Source organism: Metarhizium album (genome assembly GCF_000804445.1).
Source record: "Metarhizium album ARSEF 1941 chromosome Unknown scaffold_6, whole genome shotgun sequence".
Lineage (NCBI taxonomy): Eukaryota > Fungi > Ascomycota > Sordariomycetes > Hypocreales > Clavicipitaceae > Metarhizium > Metarhizium album.
This window is the reverse complement of record NW_024467580.1, coordinates 549,832-566,900: the sequence shown is the minus strand read 5'-3', so window position 1 is coordinate 566,900 and position 17,069 is coordinate 549,832. Positions and strand designations below refer to the sequence as shown.

General features: G+C 56.5%; 5 protein-coding genes across 5 annotated transcripts; 2 read left to right on the top strand and 3 right to left on the bottom strand.

Moving 5' to 3' along the window:
* Positions 1–57: 57 nt before the first annotated feature.
* Positions 58–942, bottom strand: MAM_03285 (vacuolar ATP synthase subunit E; the record flags this gene model as incomplete). Its single annotated transcript, XM_040822084.1, has 3 exons — positions 58–208; positions 265–773; positions 913–942. 3 exons carry the CDS (start codon positions 940–942, stop codon positions 58–60), a joined length of 690 nt encoding a protein of 229 aa, XP_040679889.1.
* Positions 943–2,273: 1,331 nt separating this feature from the next.
* Positions 2,274–3,944, top strand: MAM_03284 (DUF803 domain-containing protein; the record flags this gene model as incomplete). Its single annotated transcript, XM_040822083.1, has 2 exons — positions 2,274–2,306; positions 2,385–3,944. The coding sequence occupies 2 exons, from the start codon at positions 2,274–2,276 to the stop codon at positions 3,942–3,944; spliced, it is 1,593 nt and encodes a 530-aa protein (XP_040679888.1).
* A 745-nt stretch (positions 3,945–4,689) lies between these two features.
* Positions 4,690–5,533, bottom strand: MAM_03283 (Tetraspanin; the record flags this gene model as incomplete). Its single annotated transcript, XM_040822082.1, has 3 exons — positions 4,690–4,796; positions 4,905–5,070; positions 5,132–5,533. 3 exons carry the CDS (start codon positions 5,531–5,533, stop codon positions 4,690–4,692), a joined length of 675 nt encoding a protein of 224 aa, XP_040679887.1.
* Positions 5,534–12,939: 7,406 nt separating this feature from the next.
* Positions 12,940–14,052, top strand: MAM_03282 (MADS box protein; the record flags this gene model as incomplete). Its single annotated transcript, XM_040822081.1, has 3 exons — positions 12,940–13,191; positions 13,401–13,535; positions 13,768–14,052. The coding sequence occupies 3 exons, from the start codon at positions 12,940–12,942 to the stop codon at positions 14,050–14,052; spliced, it is 672 nt and encodes a 223-aa protein (XP_040679886.1).
* Positions 14,053–15,843: 1,791 nt separating this feature from the next.
* MAM_03281 (uncharacterized protein) lies at positions 15,844–16,257 on the bottom strand (the record flags this gene model as incomplete). Its single annotated transcript, XM_040822080.1, has 1 exon — positions 15,844–16,257. The coding sequence occupies one exon, from the start codon at positions 16,255–16,257 to the stop codon at positions 15,844–15,846; it is 414 nt and encodes a 137-aa protein (XP_040679885.1).
* Between the last annotated feature and the right edge of the window lie 812 nt (positions 16,258–17,069).

Sequence of the window (17,069 nt, the reverse complement as noted above, 5' to 3'; positions counted from 1 at the left end):
GAGTACATTTGCCAATCCTTTCCCATTCATTGAACCCTGACGAGGCAATCGACTAGTTTAATCAAAGAATTTTCGGTTAGGGTTCTTGCCAAACAGGGCTTCCCGGACGGCGGGAGCAGCAGAGTCCTTGAGCAGCTCCAGCCGCCTCTCAAAAGTGTTGTTGATGTCGATCTTGCCGCTGCCACTGACAATGACGACACCTCCACTTCTGTTGTCCATTTGGTTAGTCGGCGCTGGAGGGGAAGAGGGGGGACAAGTACGTACAGCCCCTCCGGCAAAGGATTTGCCTCGTCAATCTTTCCCTCAACGTCCTTGCCAACCTCCTTCTTGTACTCCTTGGCAGCCTCGTCGATGGCCTTCTTGACGACATCGTAATCCTTCTTCCTCGCCTGGATCTGCGGCGTGGGCTCGTTGAGAGCATAGAAGCCCTCCAGGATGACGCCCTTGAGAATCTTTTGGTACTTGGTCTTGTCCTTGGTACCATCCGCCAGTCTCTTCTCGGCTTCTTGGAATATGCTGTCGAGGAGCTCCTGGCGAGCGCTGAGAACCTTGAGCCGCGTCTTGTTGGCAACGGTGGACCGGGTGATTTGTTGCGACATGGTGGCCTGTTTGAACTTCTTCTCATACTGGCTGTCGATGGCGTCGGTCTCTTGGCGGACGAGCTTGGACTTTTCGATTTCGAATTCTTCGTTGGCTTTGATTTCAATCTCGCGGGCCTTCTCCATGGCTTCTTGCTTGATGAAGGCTGTCATCTTGCGGAGCTCATTGTCGACCTGGACATGACGAACAGTCAGTATGGTTAGTTGGGCCATGTCGGCGTAGGGACGAGTAGGAATGGATGTAGATGATGGATGCGTCCTGGTGCTCGTTTTGACACTGGACAAAGGGTGGCTGGCGGTGACGATGGCGTACCTGCTGGTCGGACAATGCGTGTTGCGACATGCTGGGCGAGGTTGTGAAGAGGTTGTTTATCTGCGCGAGAAGGATGAAGGGAGAAGGGGACGGAAGCAGCTACAATGGTTGCTGGCTGGTTGGCCTCGACGAAGGCGGACGAGGTACGGGATGTCGTCAGGTTGGAGATGAAGGTGCGTTGCGGCCGGAGTTGAGTGAGCTGTGACGGACGCCACGGGCCAACCAACCGGTAGCCACAGCTTTGAATCCGCACTTGCTTTGTCTGGCTACTACGTAACTAAGTACCTAGGTACCCACTCCACTACTCCGTACCTGCACTGAAACTTGAGTGTGTACGGAGTACGGAGTACGGAGTACGTACTCGGCTACTATGCGTACTAGTGCTCTGCCCAGCCTCAGACGACTTGGACTCAAGCCACATAACGACAAGCCACACACTTCCGAAGGAAGCAGCACCCCGCTGCCGATGCGCATGACGTGCATCACATGAAGAGGGCCAACAGGGCATCCAGCACGCAGTCCGGCCCCACGCCTGGCTGCTTTGCTGCGTTTTGAGCGCCTGCTAGCGCTGGCTCCCCCTTGGAGTCAACAATGACCCGTCGGGTCCAGGGTGAGGCGACTCGCTGTAGACCGCTGTGGACCGCTGGAGACCGCTGGAGACTGCTGGAGACACGCTGCAGCTGGTGACATGACCCCCCTGGCCCAGGCATGTCCAAGGCACCAGGGCCTGCCTGACCAGACCAGACCGGCTGGCCAACGCATTGCATGAGCGCTCGTCTCCAGTCGGCATTGATCCTTTCATCTTCCGTCTTCTGCACCAACGTTCGAACATTGAACCCGGCCACGCCCCGGACTCGGACAAAAGATCCCTGGGCCCAAAGACTTCGTGCTTCACCTTTGTTTGGCCTCATCCTCATGTCAGGCCGTGTCTTTCGCCGACTTGATTCCTGCACCCTGCTTCGTACGTTTGCATCACCCATCGCCATACTCGTACGCCCCAGTTCGCCATTCTCCCTCGACTCGTTCGACCGCCGCGTCGCGTATCGCTAGACATTCGGTCTGCTGAGGTGCTGGGAACCCCGTTTCTTTGGTGTCCGTGCCGCCTTCTCTGTAGTCGCTTGTGGCCCTCGCTCTGCGCTCTGCAACCCGTACACCGCCTGCGACCCGGCATTCATCCTTTGCACGCAAGCTTCGACCCGACCCGAGAGATCCCCGTCCTGCCTCGGATGGTTCCCCAACCTGTCGCTCTCGGCAACGGCTTCTAGGCGACAGGCGGGAAACTTCTATGCAATCGATAGCGCCATCCGTGTCGTCGTCCGCCGCCAGATGCTGGTGCCTGGGGTAGCCGCGAGATGAGGACCATGGGGAGCATCTCCCCCGGCGGGAGCATAGCGGTATGTGGTATCCGGGCATGTGCCTCGCCATTTGTTTCCACGCGGTGCTTTGCGTGCTGATGGGACCTGTTGTTGTAGCTTGGTATCCTCGTCGGCTTAATATCGACCGGCGTCCAGAGTCTTGGCCTGACCTTGCAGCGGAAATCGCATATTCTCGAAGATGAAAAGGGGCCTCATGATATACAGCGTCCGCCATACCGCCGGCGGAGATGGCAGCTTGGCATGGGAATGTTCGTCGTGGCGAATCTCTTGGGCAGTACGGTGCAGATTTCTACCCTGCCATTGCCGGTGCTTTCCACCTTGCAAGCCGCCGGCCTCGTCTTCAACTCTATTTGTGCGACGCTGATCCTTCACGAACCCTTTACGCGATGGTCTCTTTGCGGTACGCTCCTGGTGACGAGTGGCGCGGTTTTGATTGCGATATTTGGCGCCATTCCGTCGCCGGCACACGACTTGAACGAGCTACTTATTTTGCTGGGGCGAAGGCCTTTTATTGTCTGGATGGCATTGCAAGCCCTGTTTGTCGTGGGCCTCGGCACAGTCACCGACGTCGTCAATAACGTGTCCAGCATATCACACAATTCCCGATTCAGACTCGCCCGCGGCGTTATATACGGTGTCATCAGCGGAGACCTATCCGCACACGCCTTGCTCTTCGCCAAGTCAGCTGTTGAGCTGTGTATCAAGACGGTCGGGGGCAGCAATCAGTTTTCCCACTGGGAGTCGTGGATGATTGTGCTCGGCTTGGTCTCCCTCGCCCTGTGCCAGCTCTACTACCTGCACCGAGGTCTAAAGCTGGTCTCGACCTCTGTTCTCTATCCGCTCGTGTTTTGCGTATACAACATCGTCGCCATACTGGATGGGTTGATATACTTTGACCAGGCGAGCCTGATCCCGCCACTTCACGCCGGGCTCATTGCCGTCGGTACGGTCATCCTGCTCTCCGGCGTGCTGGCCCTATCGTGGCGGCTCAGCGACGAACAGCATGCTCCCGGCGTCGGTCAGTCAACGCTAGCCCCGGGACTGGGACTCGTCGACGACACCGAAGGCGAGGACGAGTCCCTGCTCAGCTCCGAGGCGGCCGTGGACGAAGAAAGCAGCTCATTGGGCTACCAGACGTTCCCGGCCCTGAACGGCGACGCCACCGCCCTGGTGACCCCGACCCAGAGGAAGAACTTGAGGTGGGCAGAGAGGGCCGAGATTTGGGGCGAATTAGAGGACCAAGAGGAGCCCGCTCCTCCGACGGGACGGCTGCGCTCCATGACCATGCCGGGGCAGTCGGAGCTGTCCCCGTTGCTGCCTGCCTCGAGGAGGTCGGCGGGCGGTAGTTTTGCGGCAACAGGCGAGCCCGCCCTAAGCAGCGAGCCCGCCCCCCATAGATTCGGCAGGCGGCGGAGGAGAAGTACCGGCTTCCCCGGCCTGGTGGCGCGGCGAAACACGCGAAATCGGCAGTCCTCGATCTCAGAGTCCCTCGGCGGCCTGTTCCAGTCGATTCCGTGGCCCAGAGGACGCGGCATGCCAAGGTCCCAGAGTGGCTTCTTCACGGCAGACGACGTGCCACGGCGGTACCGCGGCGACAGCGAGGCCGACGACGCCCCGGGCCGGGGGGGGACGAGGGGCAACGGCTCGACCGTATAGGCGGTGGCGCATCGGACTTGCCGTCTCCTCTTTTCCGTTGTTTGCGAAGGCGAGGCGAGGCAAGGCAAAGGCTGGCATGGCGTATTAGACTGGCGCACTAGATGTTTGAACCATTCCGGACGGGTTATGTCTGTACGAAGACGAGTGGGGGACACACGTCTTGAGTGGCGCCTTGAGTCGGTTCAAGAGTATTTGAGCAAAGGCATTAAACGGGTTTTATACACCTTGGGCTTAATATCATTCTACAATCATGTTAAGAGGCATTGAAATACACAGGCTGGCAATGGTTGTCACGGGGCACTTCTGGTTCTTGAATAGGTTGTACAATATATTGCATATCGTGGGGCCTGGATCAACCAGTGTATCGATCGCTCTTGTACTTACACAACGGGCGGTCTTGTCCAGGGCGAGCAGGAGCACGCCGCCGTTTCACTCGACTCGGATCCTCTCCAGGACGCGAGCCCCAGGACGTCGTCCGTACTACGGGCCGAGACACGAAACGTGCTCCGGCGGGTCGGAATGCCGCCATAATCCGGCAGGGGTGCGGAGCCAGGCAACTACAACCAAAAAAAAAAAAAAAAAAGACGGATGTGATCATCCAGATTGAAAACGCTAAAACGCCGCCACCATGCATTTAAAAAGGGTTTCTATACCGGCCAAACTTTTACATGGCGCGTTCCCGCCCAGCACATCAAAATTCCAAGACATTGCCGTCGTTCAAAGTCACCGCCACGCGCGCCACCCTTTAGATCTGTTGGAAACCCGTCTTCTCGTCAATGTGGCGGTAGCGTTCGCGCTCCTTGCGCTCCTTGAGGAGACAGGCGATGCAGAGGAAGAGGATGGCGTCAAGTCCTGCATTCCAAACTTGAGCGTCAGCTTCCACAAGTCACGCATGTTGCTGTTTTTGGGAGTGCAAGGGGAACAGCAGGGCAGGGCGACACAGGGCGGCAATCCACGTACCCACGATGCCAAAGAGCGTGGTAAAGATGCTGTTGATGTACGAGTTGGCAAAGTTGGAGACGGCGGCCCCGCAGCCTCGCAGGAGCGCCGCGGCCGCGGGCGATGGACAGGTGGGATCCGTGACGAAGGCGGGCGTGGTCGAGTTGTAGTACCCGCAGCACTGGAACTACCCTCGGGGTCAGCTGGGGCGGTTCTTCGCCGTGCAAATGGGAGAGGCTCGTGCTTACCGACTGCTGGATGAGGGACTGCCCGGCGGGATCGAGCGATAGGTAGGCTGGGAAGAAGGCGTCCTTGAGTCGCAGGGTCATGATCCAGAGGAAGACGCCGAGAGAGAGGGTGAAGAGGCCGCACAGGGTGAGGAGGTAGCCGGCGAACTTGAGCCAAAATCTCATAGGCGTGATGAGGCCGAGCATGGCAAAGGCAAAGGCGGCCAGGGTGACGATGCCGTTGGCGACGCCGGCCGTCAGCGGGAAGACGCGGTGGAGGTGGTTGCGCACGACTTGCTCGCCGCTTGAGGGCTCGTCGTCCATCTGGGCCTGGACGATGAGGGAGAAGGCCAGCTCGAGGCAGCCCGAGGCGAGGAAGAGGATGCTTATGCCGAGCGTGGTGGCGAAGACTTTGTTGGCCATGGTTTTCTGTGATGTGGTGTTGGTGGTGATGGGGTCGTGACGTGGGTTTCCTATGGTCGACCGGGCCCGTATTATTACTATTATTTTTGTCGTGTTTGTTTTTTTGGTCAAAATTAATAAGATATTAGAAGTCGGTGGTTTTCTCTCTTGACGTCCACTCGCGGGGTGCGTTGGGCTCGTGATTCGAGTCGGAGCATATCTCGTCTGCTCTCGGTTCGGGTTGGCGTCCTGCACCAGTATACCTTTGTGTCTAGCGCACGAAAGAAAATAATGATTATAGCGACAGATAACCAAGAACGAATTACAAAGATGGGATTAAACACAACCAAAGAGGTGTGAATCAACTGCGACTCGTAGTTTTCCTAGGCGGAGAGGCAGGGGGGGGCGGCTCGAGGGGAACTCGAGAGACTCAAAACTCAAGGGAAGGACGGCCGAGGCGATTATGGACAAGGGAAAAGAAAAGATTGGAACTGAGAAGATCTAAAGGTATGCCGGATACCCAAGTGAAGGAAGGAGGCAGAAGAAGCGCGCAAGCGACCAGCGGCCAAGAAGAAGGGAAGAAGACGAAGAGGAGGAGGAGGTAGCGCGGTGCGCGGTGCGTCGTGCGTGGTGCGTGGAGCTGCCCGGCACCAGCAGGACCAGGAAGGAGCGTCCAAGACTCGCACGGGTGTGTGAAGGTGTGAACATGGGCGTGGACGTGAGCAGCGGCGCTGCACTTGCGTCCTGAGAACGGTCCGACGGTTCTCGTTTCAGGCCGGTGTCGAGCCCTGGCGCGGGCCAATTCCGTCCCCGACAGCCAATCGGAGGACGGCATATGGTGCCAAGCCGCCTGATTAGGAGTCCTCTGATCCATTTTGAGTTTGGGACGCGTGCGCCGGCAAAAGCTGAGGTCCGGCTCGTGCTAATTAATTATTTCATCTACGGCGGGCATCCCAGTCACACGCAGGCAGTCAGTCAGAGTGCGCGAGGTGCCAGAGTTTGAAATACGAGAGAAAGACACGTAGTTGACCAGCCACGTGACCGAGTGGCCGAGTGACCGAGCCGAGTTGACGCGGTGCATTGCTGGCCATGGGAGCCGACGGGGGCCGGTTTGAGGCATATCCATGTCAAAACATGTGAAAGTGTGTGTGTCTGTGTGCGCGTCTGTGTGCGCGGTCTGTGTGCGCGTCTGTGTGTGCGTCTGGTGTGTGTGTGTGTGTGCGCGGCGGCCACGACAACACAACGGGCATTGGTGCCCTTCCTCGACCGACGCATAGACGCCGCAGCAACTTGACTCAGTCGTAAATTAGCTGGTCCCTGACGACATGTGCCGTGACAGCTTACCCACCAACACGTGCTGTGCTGACATACTTCGTACACAGATGGGGAGGCATGACTACTTACCTGGGTAGGCAGCACTGCTCATCGGCCTCGACAAGAGTCTTGACAACAAGACCGAGAACGCCCCAGCAAACTCGCCAATAACCTGAGCAGAGACTCCCCAGAACGGAAGGGACATGGACCACTGCACCATTGCGTGCTTCATCCAGCGTGGTTGTAGTTGTATCCGTACGACATGAGTCAACTGCGGAGTACGTATACTCGGTGGTGGCAAATCGTATTATGTACTCCGTATGCGACTTGCAATGATCCGCTCCATAGTCGTACGTGCCATATATAGTGACTTGCTTGTCAATGCCGTTAGCCTGCTCTGCATAATACATGTGTGCAGTATTTTGACATCTGACAGATTCCCCGTTGCACCACCGTTGGTTGACACGGCTTGCCGACGCCCTGCGCACTGGCTCTGCTGCGTCTCTGATTGAGCTTTGCCGTGTCGTGCGCGTGGAGAGAGACACCGGATGGCCAGTTCACAGTAGGATTTAGGATTCCGTCGTCGTCCGATTTGAATGTTCCTGACTGGCGCTGTTTTCTCCTATAAAGAAAATTTAACCAAATAAATAAAAAATCACGAAAAGCAACCAAGTCTTGAGCTGCAATTGCCTTTGACTCTTTGGCAAAGCTAACCCCGGGGAAAAGGGAACAACAAGGAGCCGCCACGTGCGAGACTTTACCCCATCATCCCATCAATACATACTTGCCGATTGGGCCATGTATGCCTCCATCGTGCCGCATCGTTGTGATGGTCGTCGTCGTCGCCGCCGATTCTGAGCAACACACTGTCACCACAGCTCAAGGGCCCGAGTTGTGCTCCCTGTATTCAACAGCATTGCCAGGCAGACAGAGAGACAGATGACGCCTCGCCGCCCGAGTATCACAGCATTCGACCAAAAAAAGCATCGACCGACGTCGAATTGCTCGCCTCGAGACAATCAGACACCATCCACATCTGCCTGAGCCGTCTGGTGGTGTTCCATCCACCTTGTTTGCCACTCGCCGGCCATCTTTCATGGCATCATGCTTGAATCACCAACCACAAGGATGCGAATGCGCGCACGCCGTGCCATTCAGACCCAGTTTCCTGAGCCAGTAAAACGCTTCATCTCTGTTCAAATGTCCAGCCCTGGTCACAGTCGCAGGTTCCCTTGTTGTCGTGTCGTCGTCGTCGTCGTCGTCGCCGTCGTCGAATACTTTGTCAGTATCTGCTTGTCCCGCCAGTGCTTCCATTCCCCATCTTTCAAGTTCAAGTCGTCTCAGTTCGTTGGCGACTGTCTCCTTAATACAAGACATCTGACGGCCCAGCTTGGGAGCCAAGCCTCCCGTCATTTGTTCCTAGTAGCTGACTTCTTCATCAAAGCTCCGGTATGGATCCAAAGTCCCGCTGTGGTGTTTGCCAACATCGGGCCAGGGCTTTGTGGTGCCCATTGATCATTCATTCTGTACTCTTTTTCCCTTTGGCCACAGTCAGTTCTCATGTACGTCCAGCGCCGATACTGTCCATCATGTTGGAACGTGAAGATCGTGCCGGCCAAGACTGTCAATGTCACGTCTTCAGGTCAATTTGTTGAGGTTGTCTCCGATGGCGACACCGTCTCGCCACCATCACCAAGTGTGCTGTAAACAGACAGACTGTACTTTTACTCCGCACAATATACAGTGTCTGGGGAGGGAGCGCATGGCTCCGTCTGAGGCACAATTCCGTTGCCGTCTATCTATTGGTCATTCATCACGTTTACTCCATACTACACCATGTCCAACTTGGATCGTCTTATTTGGCGAATTCTCTGTTTTACCAGATCAGTTTCAGTAGGGAGTCCTCTCTATAAGGCTCCTTCTTCCGCGCATAGAAGCAAATGTATTAATTTGATGTTGGAAAAGGCCGGTCGCATCCGGGGGACTTCCACTGTTTGTTGATCATGCATTCTCAAGACCACACATGAGTCTCAAGCGTACAAGACGTCGTCATTCTATGATTGACGGGGATGCGACGACGGGCGAGAAGGAGCGCTTTGCCTTGTCCCTCCTCTTTGTACTTCTCCGGCATTACTTCTTTACCAAGGTATCAATTGATGTCCGCCAACGAGCTAGGGGTTTAATCTCGGGGCCGTAAAGGCCACACGGGAGCATCCGGCAACGATAGCCTCTACGACGCCATGGGTAGCACGTGAATCAGCTCCATGTAGGTGTAGGGCGCTAGTTCATGAGCGTTCCCGGCTCCAACTGTGTGATTAGAGAGTAACTCCTGACGTCGCGAGCTTCCATCGGCCATCCAATTTGCTCAACTTGCGCATGGTAGTCGCTTGCCAAATTGACCAAAGCCGGATAGTGAGATCCCTTCATTGTCAAGGCAAGAAGAGGCAAATCAACTCATACATAGACTCGCAATTCTCCCTTCCACATTTCAACAATATTCTGTCCATGCTTCGGCCCCACGTGCGTAGAACACTCGACCGAGTCCCTGTCCGTCCAACCATGCTCAACAGGGCACGGAGGAGAGGCGTGGCGCCTGCGGTATGTATTTTTGGCAGGCCTCTGGGCTCAAGGAACATTGTAGAGGGCCCAGCGAGAGCGGGGCCGAGTTATCTTTTGGGCAAGCTTTGGCTGTAGTTTGGTAGCGTGCTTTCATCGAAGAGGATTGCCAAGTCTGCGGCTGGCTGGCTAGTCCACACAGTCTCTGTGGCTTCTTCAAGTGCGCCAAGGTCCCTTCCGTCTAGCATTGTACAGCAGCCCGTACATATGTACTCTGGTCCTACAAGAACAACCCATGGAAAAGCCAATGTGGTGATGGTCTGATAGTCCTGGCGGCCCGGTTTCACGGTTAGTGGGACCACAAACAGGAGCCAGCTCCGAAACAACGGAACTAGTAGTAGCACTGCCCCGAGGACAGGATACTGTTATGGGGGTGTAATAGAAAGCAACTAGGGCCAGCATCGTCAAGCAAAAAGGCGGCCAGCAACAACTGCCCGTCCACTCCCGAGTAACAGGTTGGTTTTGACGTTGGTGCAATGATGAGATTTCCCGCCGACATCGTCTATGATGAGATGATGTATGATTGTGTGGATTCCTGTACCAGTATTAACATCCAGGTTCCCCTGCCAGGCGGGATGACAAAGATGGTGGCTTGATATGCTTTCGGCTGGGGTGTGCTTGGAGCCAATGGCGACGAGATGAAGAGGAACCCTGACCCGATTTCACTATCTGATGACCCGCGTCTAGCAGGTAGTATACCGTATGTATGTACTCCGTATATGTATGGGAATTGCTGGCTGGTGACCAATGATGTTTGCCTAGTTTCCCAACTGCGGGCAATGCACAGGTCAGGCTACATGCGGACTATCGACGGGCAGGCCTGGCTCATGGCTTGGATGGGCTGTCTCTTGCCGCTGAATATGGTCGAGAGAACCGCCGATGGTTTGCTCGGGTCTGCACGCCACTAACGTACTACTCGGTAGCATCAGCAGCACACCAGAAGCATGCATGGATGGAGCATGGAAGCAGCACATGTGCGCACCTGCTACTGCAACCCTGCCCTCCGCAACACAGGGCTGGGCTGGGCGATGCGATCGATGACTGCTGGCTGCTGTGTCGTGTCGTGGGCTTTCGGTTCGGCAGCTCAAACAGACAGTCTCTGCACGACTCTCTGACTGGTTGGCTGTATGACTGCTTGGCCGGGCAGACGGGCAATGGGTTGGCGGACAACCGGAGGAGGGGAGGCATTTGATGAGTGGGCGGGCGAGCGCGCGACGGGGCAGCATGTGGATATGGATAACATCGAGGTCTCAGTCTAGGTGTTGGCGTTCGCATGATGCTGTCTCTTGAGCTCGCCCTGCTGTCGCCCAGGTCGAAAATCAACAAGACATTGAATAACGGAGTGCTGTACGGAGTAGCAATTGATAGACATGAGGGTGGCTCGAACCGTAAGCACACTGTGGAACGACTGTGCGCATCGCGGCTGACATCCCATCTTGCCATGGCATTCTAAAGCCGACCGCTGCTGACCCATGCTTGTTTTGAACCCACCTGAATCCACCCAGCCAACGGACCTTCATTCCAGCAGGGCCACGGGTATCGAGTACAGTGCAATGGGCCCACCAGCCTGTAGACAAGCCCCAGCGACCCCGGCAGCAGCCCCAGCAAGACTGGAAAGGGAAAAAAAAAAGGAAAAAAAAAAGGAGCAGATTGACCCCAGCCGGTTCCTTCCCCTGGCCTGCCACTGCGCCATCTTCTCTCCACGTCCGAGGTTTGCCCAGGTTGCCCAGTCGCCCAGCCAGTTGCCAGTCACGGCCAGCCCACCCAGTCCAGTCTGGTGTAATCCTGGTCCTCAGGCGGCCAGTCATATGCCGTCTGTGTCGTCGCTTCTCCTGCCAGGTCCCATTCTGTCGCCAAGGCGGAATCTGGAGGGCCAGCCAGCCAGATGCTAGCATCCGCCATTCATCATCCAATTGCCATCCGACCCCCCATCCCCCCCATCCGCGTCCATTCCCCCCATCACCGTCTCAAGAACCCACCATATGGACATAGATCGGTACATTCAGTACGTACGAGGCGCGAAGTGCACTTGTGCTAACGAAATGCACTCGAGCACTCCACAACTCCGTAGGATGTATGCACATCCACCACCTACATCCAACGCAGAGCGAAAGACGGTCGGTGGTCATCTGGACTGGTCGTCAGTCAGCCGGGCACACGCATACTCCATAAATGCGTATGTACCTACTCCGTACATGCAAGGCCAGGCCGTTCCTTCCTTCTGGGTGCCTCGTGCTTTGCACTTGTGTAGTACTAGCGTGTACGGAGCAGGGAGTACGTACTCGGAACTGCGGCCATGGCTAGCTTAGGTACCTGCCCACCTTGGGTACCTACCTAGAGTACTTAAGTACTGACTTACCTAAGTACTCAGTAAGTAGCTACTCAAGTACTTAGTATGGCCTCTGCCGAGCTCGCATATCGCCTCGTCGAGCGCGCCGTGATGCTGCATGCACGTATGATAGATAAGAAGCCGACGGGGCCAGCAGCGTTTTGTCTGGTGCATCTGATCTGGAGCTGGGGCGATATACTCGGTACAGGCATCGCACAATTCAGCCAAGACGAGATGGAGACGCCAGCCGAAACACCTCTCCGGCCTGTTGCCTGTGCTCGCTTCCTTCCGCCACGCGCATCCACCCCGCCCACAATCCACTCGAGTCGTCCGGCAGACGTCCTGTGTCTGGCGGGTGGGAGAGGAAAAGAAGAGAGAGAGAGAGCGTGTGCGTGCGGGTGCGTTGTGTGCGTGCGGGTGCGTTGTGTGCGTGCGTGCCCTGTCCTGCCCTTGCCTTGCCTGGCCTGGCCGCCGTGCCCAGTCGCCAGTATTATCCAGTGGCGGCCACCAGTCACAGTGACCAGTGTCCACTCACCGTCGTGCGCCGCCCCCCGGCTTGTCTTGTCTCCCCCAGCCAGAGCAGCAGACACCAGACGACCCAGACCCAGACCCGGCTTGGCCGCTGTCAGCAAAAGGGTCTGTCTGGTCGCCTTCTCCTGCGACAGAAAGCACGCGAAGACGCCCCCCCCCGCCAGGCTATCCGAGAGCACGCCCAACACGCGCTCGACTCTCGACTCGACGCTCGGCCACAAGGCACATACCTACGTGCCTCCCTCCTTCCTCCGCTCGCACCGCCAGATCCAGTATAGATCCATCGGCACCACGCTCAAAACAGCATCTCCACCACTTTGTTCCCTTTTCAGTCAACTTTCAAGACGTCGACTTGTACAAGAGCTCATTGTCACTTTGGACAGCTCTTTTTGCTGCAAAACTGCTTCATCTTGGGCTTCGTCGCGCTCCAGCCAAGTCCTGCTGTGCGCGAATTCTCCCATTGACTTAGTCACCACCTCGTGGAGCTACTTGGTCGTCGACTGCTGTTCCTCCCGCCACCCGACTTTCTCTTTCCTCATCAACCCACCAACTAACAACCGTGTCCTAACAACGTCAGCTCCTGCATTGGACCCTTGACCCTGATCCAGAGGAGCGTTGAAACGAGAAGACAGCAACAATGGCCGACATCACCGATCAGCACGACCAGACCTCGCCCGCCGAGCTTGACGAGTCGCAGTCGGTTGGCAACGGCAACGCCGCCACAGAGAGCCGTGGCATCAAGCGCCAGCGTCAATCCGCAGGCGACGACGACGACGACGACGACGAGAAGGGCGGCCGTGAGCGTCGCAAGATTGAAATTAAATTCATTAGCGACAAGTCTCGCCGCCACATTACCTTTTCGAAGCGCAAGGCCGGTATTATGAAGAAGGTTCGTTCTCGCTTAGCTCCTGCTCTCCCCCCCCCCTCGTCTTCGCATCCGAAAAAAAACCACTGCCTTGTCAAAATTTGCATTTTCCATCTTGTACAGTCCTCGATCTTGTTGGCTTCGTCGCATCACGCATCTTTGCCCCGAGCAAATACGCAATTGCCGTTTGAGCAAATGACGGCGGTTCGCATTTTGCTGACTATTCCGCCTAGGCGTACGAACTATCGGTTTTGACTGGCACCCAAGTTCTACTCCTCGTCGTGTCCGAAACGGGCCTCGTCTACACCTTTACGACACCGAAACTACAACCGCTCGTCACAAAGGCCGAAGGCAAAAACCTGATTCAGGTAAGTCTATGCTGTACTATCCGCCTGCCACCGAGCAAGGCCTGGCACCGATGTGCTGCTCGCCTCCCGCTTTCGCGCCGCCGTATGGACTAGCGATCTGTGCTCCAACACCGCGTTTGACTTGCGGCCAGTCCCCTCCAGCCAGTCCCCTCCAGCTCCCAGACATCTTGTTCACTTTTTGCGCCACTCCTAGGGGAGAAACGTTACGCTGACCATTGAACCTCTGCCGCAGGCATGTCTCAACGCTCCCGAGCCTTCTCCCGGCAACGAGAACGGCGTGGACGGCGGCGACCAGGTTGATTCGCCCGAGGATTCTGCCGCACAGCATATGCCTCCTCAAGGCGGCAGGCCGGGGATGCCGCAGAACCCACACATGCCGGGCAACTACATGCCCAACATGCCCCTTGACCCTCAACAGGCTCTCGCTTATCAGAGCTATGTGCAACGCAACCAAGGATATGGCTCGGGAATGCCTCCGCAGGGAGGGATGCCGCCCAGCAGCCACCATCAGTCATGATGAGGAAGATGGAGAGTAAAATATCGGGGAGGGTTGCCGGCGGGATATTACACAGGCAAAACTCTTGAGTGCGGCACATGGCACATCAGCGGCCAACCTTGACCATTTCTTCTGGACGTTGCTATATCATTTTGCGGGACTTGGGGTGATTTGGCGTTGATGATGTGTTGGTATTCGGGTTTTCCACGACGGTTTTCCTTTCAACCCTCGGCTCACAATTTGTCTGGGCCGTTCTCTGTGTCCTCAGAAAAGCAGAAGAATTTCCCCTGTCGTAACGATTTCTATCCCGGGCCGTCCTTTGCCATGATGATCATGATGATTCCGTGGCGGCTGGTGTTGATTCCGTCGAGAAAGAAGAAGAAGCGAAAAAGGGAAAAAAAAAAAAGACAAGTGAATGGTTGACTCCCATTCCCCTCTTACCTATCATGACGATTGGGACACTGGTTATGTTTTTTGAGGATCTACGAATGGGGTAGGCTGGTTGTGCGAGCTGCGTGTGGGTGAATGCGAGTACGCGCCAGACGTTACGAAGCGGCATTTGACAAGGGGTCCTGGCGACGGCGACGGCGACGGCGACTGCTGAACTATTCATTGTATGTTCAGAGGCGGAGTCTGTGGTTTGCAACGCAGATGCATGCACGAGGATACGAATTTGACGGCAGAGGGGAGGCACGGAAGCAGTTCTGGCTCTCTCTCGGCCAGGACGAGTCAAAAGAGACGGGACTGGAACGTCTCTGGACTCGTGGTGTCGGTTTTGGTGGTCGCGGCTGGCCATGTAGTTCATTCGCTTATGGATTTCTTCTTCTTCTTCTTCTTCTTCTTCTTCTTCTTCTCTTCTATTGCGTTTTCCCCTGCCCTTTTTTTCTTCCCCCCCCCCCATCTCCCTCTTTTACTTCTCTCCTGTGTTTTTCCTGCTCTTTTACTAATTGGCACGTTGACGAGGTGGCGGCGGTGGGTGAGGTGACGCGAGGCCGATGAAGAGGTTGGCGGCAGGCGGGCGTCGACCCAAAATGTACGATACTTTAGTCCTTATGTAGCAAGTCTACTCGATAGAGAAAGACTCGACTGAGTGCGTCTACTGTGCTGTGCTGTGCTGTGCTGTGCTGTGCTGTGCTGTGCTGTGCTGTGCTGTGCTGTGCTGTGCTGTGCTGTGCTGTGCTGTGCTGTGCTGTGCTGTGCTGTGCTGTGCTGTGCTGTGCTGTGCTGTGCTGTGCTGTGCTGTGCTGTGCTGTGCTGTGCTGTGCTGTGCTGTGCTGTGCTGTGCTGTGCTGTGCTGTGCTGTGCTGTGCTGTGCTGTACGGTGTCGGTGTCGGTGTCGGTGTCGGTCATGGTCTTGCCGGGCTACCTACCCGAGTAGTGAGTGGTGAGAAATGGCTAGTACTACTGCGCGCCGGCGCCGTGACGGGCGTGAAGCGAAGCTTCGCCCTGCGGCGTGGTGTCGTGTCGGCGCGCGCCGTGGCGCGGTGTTGTCGAAGACCACGTCCAGATACGGCATGGCACGGCGTGGAGCGGCACGGCGAGGCACGGCCACGGTCAGGGTAGATGACGAACTGAAGATGCCAAGTTCTGTGCGACCCGGCAGGGCTGACGGGCTGACGGGCTGACGGGCTGACTGACTGGGCCGTGCGGCCTGCGGCCGTGCGCGGGCCGCGCCAACTAACTTACTAACTACGTACGTACGTGCAAAGCTGCCCAGGCACCGAGGCACCTACCCTGCTTACTTGGCGGGCCTGAGCCCGGGGCTTGGGGCTCGGGCTCGGGCTCGGGCTCGGGGCTCGGCATGGCACAAGTTTAGCAAATTTTTCTTTTCTTTGCACTTCTCTCCTCGCGTCGTGCGCGAATGGCCTTGGCGGCGGAGGCGGAAGCGGAGGCGGAAGCGGAAGCGGAAGCGGCCGCCGTGCATGCATGGCACATGCTCCGCCTGATGAGGATGCGCGCAGAGCATGATTTGCCAGCGAGCACTGAGCACTGAGCACTGAGCAGTAGCAGTAGCAGGATTCGCGAGCCGACGGCGTTCCTGTTTCCTGCTCGGTGGTGCGGCGTTCTCGTACGGACACGGAGCGAGCGAGCGGTGCTGGTGCTGCTGGACGCGGGCTCGGATTCGTGCACATGCACGCCGGTTGGTCCGGATTGCTGTCTCGCGTCGCGGAGCGGTGGCGCCGCGACGAACAAGCCCCGGGCGTCTGTGACTAGACTGCTGTTCATACGCGAGCCGGCGGGCAGGAGAGAGAGGGAGAGGTATCAGGGTTGGCAGATGCCTGCCGGATTGGGCGACGAGACCGCCTGGACTGCCTTTTTGGGGACTGAGCTGTTTCGTGATTGGCGATGAGTCGGACGGGCCACCTGCGGTTTTTGTCTGTTTTTTTCTTTTTCTTGTTTTCTTTTTTGTGTCCATTTTCTTTTCTTTTTTACTTGTACCTTGTGTCAAATTTGCTGTTGTCTCCTTGAACTTTTGCAGAGCCGAGCCGACCGCGCCACGGGTGCTCATGCGTTGGAGGTTACGGGTTTGGATAGAGGGGGTCGAGCTTGAGCTGGTTGTCATGGGGCATGTTGGAGTGTTCTTTTTCTGGGCCAAAGTCGGGGGGCAATCTGAGACGGAACCATCAGATCTGTACCCTCTTCTCCCGCAACCGATTCTGTCGTCTGGTCTGATGTGTCTGAGCATTGCCCTGCTGGTTGTGGGGGCGGCGCTTAGTCACGACGGGGGCTTGTCCCCGGCACGGAGTAAAGTCGCTCCAGCTCCGCATCCGGCTGGGTGAGCACGTTTGAGAAGGTTTCCATCCACGAGGTATCTGTACAACCGGTACTTGCAGCCTACGGGACCTTTATTTCTGCAAGAGGAAGCGACTTCGCGTGTCTCCAACGAGGTGCTTTTGTGGCGGGACGACTTGATCTGCCTGCCAAGAAGACCCATGTATGTACTTAAATATGCATTCATTGCAGACCCTGCAGGTTCGAAGCCCTAGATCCAGGTAGGTGACTAAAAGGGAAAACGGGATGAAAAAAAAAAAAAAAAA